The sequence below is a fragment of the Eleginops maclovinus genome, chromosome 8 (genome assembly GCF_036324505.1).
Source record: "Eleginops maclovinus isolate JMC-PN-2008 ecotype Puerto Natales chromosome 8, JC_Emac_rtc_rv5, whole genome shotgun sequence".
Lineage (NCBI taxonomy): Eukaryota > Metazoa > Chordata > Actinopteri > Perciformes > Eleginopidae > Eleginops > Eleginops maclovinus.
In genome coordinates this window covers 18,152,228-18,162,771 of record NC_086356.1, presented here as the reverse complement: position 1 = coordinate 18,162,771, position 10,544 = coordinate 18,152,228, and the positions used below count along the sequence as shown (strand labels likewise).

At 39.5% G+C, this 10,544-nt stretch overlaps 1 protein-coding gene across 1 annotated transcript in view; it reads left to right on the top strand.

Moving 5' to 3' along the window:
- The first annotated feature begins 654 nt into the window (after nucleotides 1–654).
- Nucleotides 655–10,544, top strand: part of col5a1 (procollagen, type V, alpha 1) — a 78,441-nt gene continuing 68,551 nt past the window's right edge. The window contains exon 1 of the mRNA XM_063888937.1: nucleotides 655–1,034. Coding sequence (XP_063745007.1) covers nucleotides 935–1,034 — 100 coding nt within the window. The 5' untranslated portion in view covers nucleotides 655–934. The remainder of the gene's footprint in view (nucleotides 1,035–10,544) is intronic.

Here is a 10,544-nt window from a genome sequence, read left to right as displayed (position 1 = left end):
ATTATTACACAAAAGAGGAATTTGCTTTGGTATTTATGGTGCATACAAATACATTACAACTTTAAAAACTAGTACTATTACAAAAGCTATTTAAAAAACGATGAAGACTATTGCAACAAATTAAACATAAAGACAATATTTACACAAAATATAATAATGTCTTAAACTTGGCTGGCTACTTGTAATAAATACATAATTTAAGTACATTTTCAGCTCGATAACCAACATACCGTTCAACAGACTGCGTCAGTGAAGTACTTTTAGTGGTGCCCACCTGTTGATTGAACACAATCCTACTCTTAAAACCAGTTTGAATAATCACCAGTATACAAACAAATGGTGCTTATTAAATAGCCCTCCTTTCTTCATGATTTCTCTGAGTCGCAGTTTGCTTTTCCCGCTCTGCCTCCTGTGGAATAAGTGGACTCCATGCAAAAACGATCAGAGCGCACAGACTTGTAGGCGTGAAACTTTCCCTCAACTTCTCCTCCCTCCCCCGGCAATAACAGGGCTGGCTCTAATGTATGGACCGCTGTGATTTGCCCGAGCCTGCTGTCCGCGGAGTGACTGACAGCCCGGGGGGAAGAGTTTTTCAGTGCGCTGTTGCCCCGTTGGACTTGAAGGGGCTCTACGTGACGGCTGAGGAGTGGGCAACACTTCTGAACGCAGCGCAGCGGTGCAGCACAGTTCAGAAACGCAGAGAGGAGAGGAGCCGTGCGGAGAGACGGGTGCCCATCCGTTAACTAGCTGGAGGAACGCACACTAACAATCCCTTATGGCTGCTTGAGAAATAACCAAACACCCCCCCTCCCCCTTTTTTCTCTTTCTCTGGGACTTTTGGCTTAGTATTGTCCTGACCAGAAGTTGTTGCAAGTCGAGTTAGTTTCTCCAAGTTGAAAAGTGAATCCACTTGCCGTGGACGTCTCTGGCGGTCATGGATACCCATATAAGATGGAAAGTTAAACGGACGATAAGGGACGCCCAAATCACTTTAGCGGTGATTCTGCTTTTTGTTACATCGCAAGCAAGTTCAGGTAAGATGCAGTGAGATGTGTGGATTCATTTTGGAGCGGCGCTGAAAAAAAACCTTTTTCTCTTTGGGTAAAGTGGATCCACCCCTCCTCCTAAACTCATCTGTGTGCCTTATTGCTGCCTTTATGCTTACAGCTTGTTTTTTTTAAACTAAGGGACTCAAAGCATCATTACAGTGTATGCTTTTGAGAGAAGGGGTTTTCTTTTGAGAAAAATTCAGAAGTTTGCCACTTATTGTCTCTGAGGAGCTGGTTTGCAGTGAATTTGAACAATGCCACTGGAAAAGTGTGCAAAAGTTAATAAATATAGATATAATCTTGTCTTGAAAAGGTTTGCATGCATTAGATAGGAAAATGTACAGTATGTCCCGGAGTCACAAGTAACATCTGTTTTTCAGATGTTACTTAAAGAAGATCACATTTCTGTCTTTCTTTTTCCAAAGTTATCATTCAGTTTTAATTACTTTTCTGTGGTCCAGTTAGAGAAAGTGAGAAGAGACTTTTTCCAAAGCTTTTTTCCTTTTTCTTTTTTTTAACTGATGAGGGATGAGCATAATTTTCATAAGAGGGAGGGGCTGCAGCTCATCTGAAGTGGTAGGGTGGAGCCGCCTTAAAGACTGACATCAAAACAGAAATTCTATAGCTTGAGGCGCTTCGTTTAGGCGTAAACCCTATTATATTTATTAATTACATTCTACAAATACTCCACATGCTTTTTAATAACAGTTATATGATTTGGAGTGTGGAAATAGGAGTGGAAACATTTGGCATGTCAGATAAATATAAGTTAAACTCAGCCTGTAGGCTCCTAAGGCTTGAAAGAAGAAGTGATTTTTTTTATCATTAGACCCTTCACTGTGGCAGTGTTGTGTCCCGTGGGTGTCCAGAGGTCAGGCAGTGCTGTGGTGGTGGGGCTGGGGTCTGGCCTACATATATTATTAGCTCCTCAAGACTGCGTGGCATGGCTGGTGGTCTGCTGTCTGCCGTAACGCTCTGACGCAGGACTTTAAGGTGAACAGGTGCTTTCTGCTGTCTGCTTCAGGGACAGTAGGACAGTCTCCAAGATTGTGCCGAAGTTACCAATGTGATGCCACACTGGGTCAGATGTTTGATTTAAAGCTATGTAAAATTTGAAACAAGATCATGTAAAACAGATGCATTTGAAGTGGTTTTATAAGTTCATATAGGGTATAGACATATAAAGGCTTTACTGCAGCCTGTTGATTTTTTATGTTGCCTATAAACACTGGTGGTTAACTAAACACATCTTGGGTCACTGTATGTAGTTTTTCATGAAAGAGGGGGATTTTGACTTGAGTTTTTGGGAGCTTAGAAACTGTGCGACTGAATCCATCTTGGTGCTGGAAGCTGGATTTAATCAGCGCTTTAGTACCGATAGAGAGGAACCAGAGTCTTGTAAGTGATCCTCAAGGGGTCTGGTACTATTCCTGAAACTCGACACTTGACACAGGCCAAATGGGAAATACTTCATCACTAAAGCAACATGCCAAAAACATGGAAGGTTTGTGTCAACTAACCACCATTTCTAAAGTTGAAGATTTTCACTTTTTCCACATTTTAGTTGAGTTGAGCTTTGAGTATATTATTGGATTAAACTTAGTCTTTGCTTTTATATTCACTTTGTGTCGAATATAGTCAAATACTACATTTTTGCACACCTTTCTTTCGTGTGGTGCAAACGGTAATTGCTGAAGATTAGCCAGTTGTCAGCAGTAAAAGTTCATCCTGACCCTAGCCACATGACCTCTTAGCCTCAGGGAGGACTCGGTATACATTCATCCGAAAGCTTGCAGACGCCTGCCCACACACTTCACACTTCTCTGGGATTTGTCAACTCTACACAGTGTACTGGAGTTAAAATGCAGATTCAAAATAATTGAAATGGGTGAATCTGTAGAGAAAGAAATGAAATATTCAGTGTTTATTTTACATTCATTACATATTCTTTAATAATCTACTATTGAAATCATACTTTATACAGTTTTTTAATATAGTTGCCATATATCCATCCATCGTTGGACTTTGAGATTCAACTGAAATTAAAACTAAAGTGATTGGGCAGCTATAATAACACTGCAGGCACAGTTTAGGGACGTGATGTTACATCAGGTTTCTTTTTTACTTTTGTGGATTGTTGAAATCCAATGACTCGTTCCAGAAGGTATTTGATTCTAAAAGCCCAGATGTGCTAATATTGGCCTCTTTAAACAAATCCCTTACTTAATCAGTGATATAATTTGTAACATATAAATAAATAAAAATGAGGTTATTTGGATAAGAAGCATGTAAGCTCTATAAAACCACATTTTTGGTTATTAAAATGTGAAATGTAGAGTATTAGCTCACAAAACTGCATTCATTTTGGGGGTTCACCACCTGGAGGCAGCAGACCAAGCTGCATCAATCATTTTACACAGTTCAGTGTGTTATACAATTCACTTTTTATACATCCTTCAGCATGGGTGCCGCCAGGGGGGGGAAGGTTAGGACGATTCTAAGGGCCCAGCACTGACAGGGGCCCTTTGAGGGCTATCAATATTATTTTAATAGTATTGTCTTGTTTAAGTTTTTGAAATGAAATAAATCATTTGATCTGTTAAAATATATAGATATGTTCCATATATCATGGCATTTTCATTTTAAGGCAACAGTCTATTCAGTGTAATTCAGACAGTTGTGGATTTAAAAAAAAATGTTTTGTGTGTGGGGGGGGCCCTAAATTGAAATCTTTCATGGGGCCCAAGATTTCTGGCGGCGCCCCTCAGACACAAAGCCGTATCCAGAGTTGTGTTTATGTCTGCATGGCAAATTTAAGTTTTTTATTTTCCTTTTCTTTAGTGTTGGTTTCCAGTAACTCCTGTGGAAAATACCCTAGCCTTTAGCTTGGTAAAGGTTCCACAGTGCAAACTAGCTAACTTGTTCTTTGATGTGAGGTGAGCACTGCAATCAGCTCTGCTGCTGCTGGAAACAAGGTTGATAGAATAGTGACGGTACATGTTTCTGCATAAAAGCGTAGGCTGTTTGCAAGAATCAGAATCAGAAGAAAGAGCTGAGCTGAGCTGAGCTAAATGCCCACAAGAGCTCAGACAATCTTCTCAGTTGGTTGATCATTTTTCAGATCTGTCACACAGGGGCCCCCTTTCACATTATTCAGTCTCATTTTTTGATATAATTTTAGTAGGACTAGTTCAATGTTGAACTGGTGCCCTGAAAAAGAAAAGTGTATAGTCCAATGTAGCTTAGCATGTTAGCCTGTTGGCTTAAAATAAAAATCTAGCATTATGGTTACCGACCAACCTAACAGTAAAGATACCATTTTCCAAATAGTCCTCTGTAGTTGCATTCTTTTCTCAATGACTATGAAATGAGTTTATTGCAAACTACAAACTTGTTCAAAGTGAACAGCAACCGGAGGTCAAAGGGGATCAGGCCACTCCATGTAAAGTCAGGCACTAGAGAGACTGAGCAAAGAGCGTTTCAGGGAGGTAGCTTTACTTTTGCATTAATAAGCACACCTTACTTTAAAACTGGTACTAACAGAAGGCCTATAAGACATGGAGGTTAGGAATGAGAAGAGGGGTCAGAGTTCAGAGGTAAAAGGTCAGGACTTTAGGATTGCCACTGCTGTTAGGTTTACAGTTTCATTGCCTGAAGAAAGGAATTCTTGCTATTGAAGCTCCACTGCTGCCAATAAATTGTCCTCTGACTTTTGGAGGTCGGAAAGGAAGATTAGAAGTGTTTAGTATTCTAAATGTTTGGCCAGTGGTTGATGCTCTTCTAAGAATAGCAGTTCTGCAATAAGTTACTCTTCAGTATAAAGAATCTTTTGACATCTTTAGTCCTGGATGCAGAATCAAACCGAATACGGGTATAATGTTTTTATCTGACTTCTTTCTAGGGTAAGGGTTAGGCTTGTGTTACAAGTTTACATCAAGTCAAATTAGGGATGCACAATATTTATTCAGTTGATAAATTATTGGCTCATAATGAGGATATTATGTCATGTATATCATCCTACTGGAACCAAACCCACCCCTTTACAGAACCCTCATTAATATATCAACCACACAACTCCAGGGGCGTAAAGTAAGGGAGCCATTGGTGATGGGACCACGGCCATTTTCCAACTCAACCTTTTTGATTGTATCTGATTTACACATCTCTAGATTTATGTGACACTATTGCAGTGACAAAATCTGTCCACAGACAGACACAGACTCAAAAGTGACTGAAAATCCAGATTGTGCATCCATGATTCAAATGTAATAGACAAGCTTGCCCCCTAGTGAATGACCTCAGTTGCTTTGTAGTTTTATGATCAGCATAGTAGAGCAAATGTTCCTTCTTCTTCAAATAGTTTCCTTTGCTATGTTTCTTTTTCTACTTTCAATAATCAATGGACTCTTTTCACGTCTTATAAAATCAGTTTTGACTGATTTGACTGATGTTTGTTATCATTAGTTAACCAAAGCTTTTTTGTCGGTTACAAACATTCACACAAGACTAGAACTTACTTAGTGCTGCAAAGTACTTTTAGTCATCAAGAATACTGAAATAACATTCTTTGAATACCTTGTGCAAATGAAAACAACGACGGATTTTGTCCAAAGCTTCTGATGCTAATAGACCACAGTGTTGAAAGTAGCAGTGGAAATAAACAATCAGAGAATTGGCATGACTGAAGAATAATGTTACATATCAAGCGATAGTATTTGTGTTATAGTTATGTAGACTATACTTTAAAGTATTAAATAGAATAAGGCCTTTCTGTTTCACTAAACGCCTTCACATCTGGATTCGATAAGTTCCATTGTGCTGTCTGCTAAGCCCTCCAAAAACCCAGAAAAAATGTCTTCCAGATGTTTTCTTCCCATTCTTGGTGGAACAGGGGACCATGAAAAGATTATACTGTTGCATTTTTCAAAAGAAATTACACCAATCTGAGCTGGTTTTTACAGAAAACTCCTAATCGAATAACATCTTCAGCCTTATAGCTGAGTTAGAAAAAATAATAGCAGTGTGCCTTGCCTTTCAGCCAGGTTTGTACACATCCAGGGTCATTAAAAGGTTCTTTTTGTTTAAGGCAGCCAACTTTATGACAGGGTTAAAGGTTGAATACAGCTGGTCCACAGCTGTTTTTCATTTACACTCTCTTTTATATCTGGACAGCTACTCCTTAAAGGAATTTATATGGATAAGTACGTTTTTCCTTTTGTCACTGTGTACAAAGTTCTTTCTGGGCCCAATTAGAGACGCCCATAGAGGTGAATGTATCCATGCAAAATTGAACAAATAGCTTAATTTTCTGTAGTATTTGTTTGCAAATTCTAAGAGGATGCTAACAGCAGGTTGCACTGAATTATGTGGTCGCGATGGCAGGACATAAAAGGAGTTGTGCCTTAGGTTTTACTCTACCCCAATCAAGCTTAAAGGTGAGAGGCAGACTTGGCATGAGGCTTAGAACACTGTCATCCTCTCAGTAATCATCTCTCAGGCAGATGTGTAACTGTCATTTTTCTGCGGGGCTTCAGTAGGTTGTTTCCTACTCCCTTTAAAGTGGCAATCCTGAGGTCATGTCCTACTCAATCAGATAGGTAGCTGTGAGAAAAAGTGGCTTCTTGTGTGTGCCTATTGCCATAGCGCTGAGGAAGGAATCTGAGTTAGCTGGACTGTGGAGAAGAGCATTGACCCTGCAACTGCGTGTGCCACTTCAGCCTGTAAATGCAGGCTTTGTGGAAAGGACCCTGTAAATCAGCCCTAATGCCTGATAACAACACGGGAGATAAAACAAAATATGCGGGGAAAGTTTTTGACCCCCTGTCTGAGTTAAGGAGATCCTTTGTGCAGGACAAATAGGGCATTATTTGCCATATCCTGGACAGTATAACGTCTACTCCTTTCCAGACTAAATTAAGGGTCAAATAATTGTTTTCTACTGCTCAATGGACCTCTGTACTCATGACACAGCTTGCTTGATTTGAAGCCAGATGGTTTTCTCTTTAGGTGTTGCCTGCCCAAAGCTAGTATCTACTAAAACACAGCAAAAATTCATTCTTTATTCTTTATTCCTTGACAGAAAAAGGGAGGAAAAAGGAAACACAATGAAGCCATTAGTGTTTGATATGTCCCCACGAACACAGAAGTGATGTAAAAGTTGGATGTGCAACCTCATGATGCAACTCCCACTCCTGTATTTGATTTTTCACAGTATGCTTTGTTGCAGCATGTAGTGCATGGCAGGGTAAAAAAAAAGTTAAGTCTGGTCCTTGCTCACAAGCTCAGTATTCACTTCAGCTGGGAAACAGTACTTTTCTCTGTAATGGGGTATTATAATCATGGAGCATGGAAAGCAATGTATGACTCATCCTTTCCAACCTCATCCCCCCTTCCCCAGCCCGAGCTCAGCCACAGCCTGCAGTAGGAATACTGAGTGTAAGCATTTCTTTCTTACTAGGGGGAAATACAATAGTTTCTGGTCACTCCTGAAACTTCAACGTCTTTTGGCGTTTTCTATTTATACTTTATTAGGTGATGAATCGAGTAGGAGTTGGAATGGAAAGGCAACATTAAATGAAGGCTTTTCTGCTTATTCAGCACCATTTAGTAATTAAGCGTTGGGCTAAATTATTTTGGTTTTGTTTTAACAAGGGACCCAGCAACAGTTTGACCACATGCACTAGTTTGTGCTGTAGCAGGACACATGTGAGACTAATAAAGAGAGCAGAAATAAGTGTCTGAGCAACACTGTCTCCTAGGAATTACATTAATTTGCAACCCAAATTATTTTTTTCAGAAGATTAATGCACCTGAATATCGTTTTCTATTAAAACATTGAGAACAATTGAATTACTCAAATGACCAGTGAGTAGCAGAAATAATGAAATCTTTTAATACATTGATCAATCAATTATTGTTTTTGGGGTATAACCACAAAAAAGGAACAGGTTGTTGTGTTTTTGCATGCTTAGAAAGAGCCTCTCATCTCTATGAAGGGAGTAGAGTCAGCCATATTGCTACAGTGGCCCAGAGTAGACAAAAGGCTTTTTTTGTGGCAGCAAGCAATGTGGTAGGTTCTTCTACACACATGAACATTGTTATTTAAAGGTAATTTTTAATTGGAACTCTTATTTTACAAACGCGTTGGACCCTGGACGCTGACTGATAGTAGATTTCTCAGGAAATTCAGCCTCCTGTCAGTCAGGCTGTTATTGGCACAGTATCTGCGCTGTGTTTAAAGTGTCTCTAGGAGAGGAGCTGACGGTTGTTTTGGTTGTCACTGCAATTCTGGCAGGTCATTTGGCACTACATGATATGGCAAGCTTTCCTTACCCTGGGCTGCAATTACTGCGTGTGTTATCACTTTCACAAAAACAGTGATTGATAACCTAAATGTTCCCCTTTAGTTTTTCCATTTTCGTGTTGTGTCACTCTTTCCACACCTAAGCTCTGCAATAAATCCAGCCCATCATTTCTCTATAATTGTATTCCCCTTTGTTTGGTTACATCAGGACATGGACATTTTTGATATATTACCTTCATTTACTTCCTTTTTTCTGTATTCAGTGATGCCCTATATGCAAATTGTTGATGCTTTTATTACCTATAAATCATAATAATGTTGTATTTTGATAAACTTTTTTTCCTGTATAATGGTGTCCATAATATATCAATAATGTAGACTTGGTTAAAAAACATTTCAGTAATTATGATGAAACACTTTCTTTGTGAGTTGCATATTTGGATTGACTCCCACCATTAGCTAAGATGCAGTGCCAGGCAGTGAAGTGTAGGAAAATGTTCAACTTAATAATAACTTACGTGTCAGTGCTTGGTAGTCTGTGACAAAATAAAAGCTTCATTACTGTGCAAAATTTCATATTTATTAGATTCAGTTTCATTGTTTTGTGTCAGTGTGTTTGGTGCGAGAGTAATGGATGTGTGTGAGGAAATGGTTCTGTAATGTCAGTGCTGCAGGGCCCTCTTTTATCATACACCCCTCAGCAGTCAGCCATCAAAAACATATCAGCTGTGGGAGAGACAGAATGAGGGGAAAGATAAAATAGGCAGAAGGAAATAAAGTTGCTAATGGAGGTTAGAAAATAAAACTGAATGTGCAAAATGAGATAAAAGAGTGGAAGACAGAGATAAAAGCCATCACACATGGGCCTCGAATGCACCGCTTCTTGCTGTAAAGCGATCATTCGGAGGTGCACTGTGGAATCTTGACTCAGTTTTTCCGTTTTAGTCTCTGGTGGACTGCATACAGTGATTTATCCTCAGTGCTGTGAGCTGCAGCGTGGAGACGGTGAAGTAAACCATCTGGTATTCCCCCTGCTAAAGCATTAAGAGTCTGGCTGAAGCATTGAGCCTCAGAGTACACAAGAGGAGATCTGGTCAGAAAAATTCTCTGTTCTCTTTCAGGTGTGTGTGCTGCTCTGCCTTTTTAGTGTGTGTCAGTACGTCTGGGTGAAGAATACCCAGGACTATATCTGCAGATTCTGGGTGGATTTTCCTGTCTGACTTTGATAGTTTTTTGTCAGACTGCATTTCTTGTTTTTTTTTTCCTTCTCATTCCTCCAATTTTGAAATAAGTGGCCTTCTTATGACTGTCTCATTAAGAATAAATCCAAATGAGCAGATTTTTTGAGTGTTACACCCTCCCGAAGGCATTAGGTGTATAAACAGAAATATCTCACCCTTCTCACTTCCTTCCCCTGCCTCTTCCTCCCTGCTGCTGCTTCTCTCGCAGCTCTCGGCCCCGGCCACTGGGTCAGTGTCCTCAGAAGTCCGGATTAAAGCTGTCCGATAACATGACACATAAATGAAACAGGAGTGTGAGGTCATTTACAGACTAAATCTTGCCTGTGAACACTCCCCTCAGATGTCTTTTTGAGAGTCGTCTCACACTTCCACGTGGCTGGCTTTTGTCTTTCATCTTTATTTAATACAAAGCAGCTGAAAACATGATGAAACACAATGCGAAAAATCTCGCATTCAAGTGAGCAGACTTTTTGCTAAACAGCACCTACTGTGGCCAAAAGTGGGAGGAAAGCAGATGAAGTAAAGTCAATGAAGTGTTTGGTTACTGTAAGTGAGTTACACAGCAATATCTAAAATGTGCTTACATTAGTGACCATAAACTACTGATCAGACGGAAGCAAGGGTTTTGCAGCAAAACCCCTGTGAGTGTTTTATTGGTCATAAATTAGATATTTCTAAGAGAAAGAAATTGCAAAGTTACATAATCTCAATTTACACCCTATTGTCAAAAAGCCCGATTGTATATGAAAGGGATGATTTGTGTTTAAGGACTTTTTTTCGTTTTATCGTCTAATTATTTTGACATAAATCTATATTTTTTTGATTGGGATTACATTGTTGGTCAAACCACTGCCATTTTTACTTAAATACATCAGACAAAGCCAGTCAAATTAGCATTTTTTCCCTGTTGGCTGTGATCTAGTCTTAGTTTGAGCACTTCTTAGTGCAACT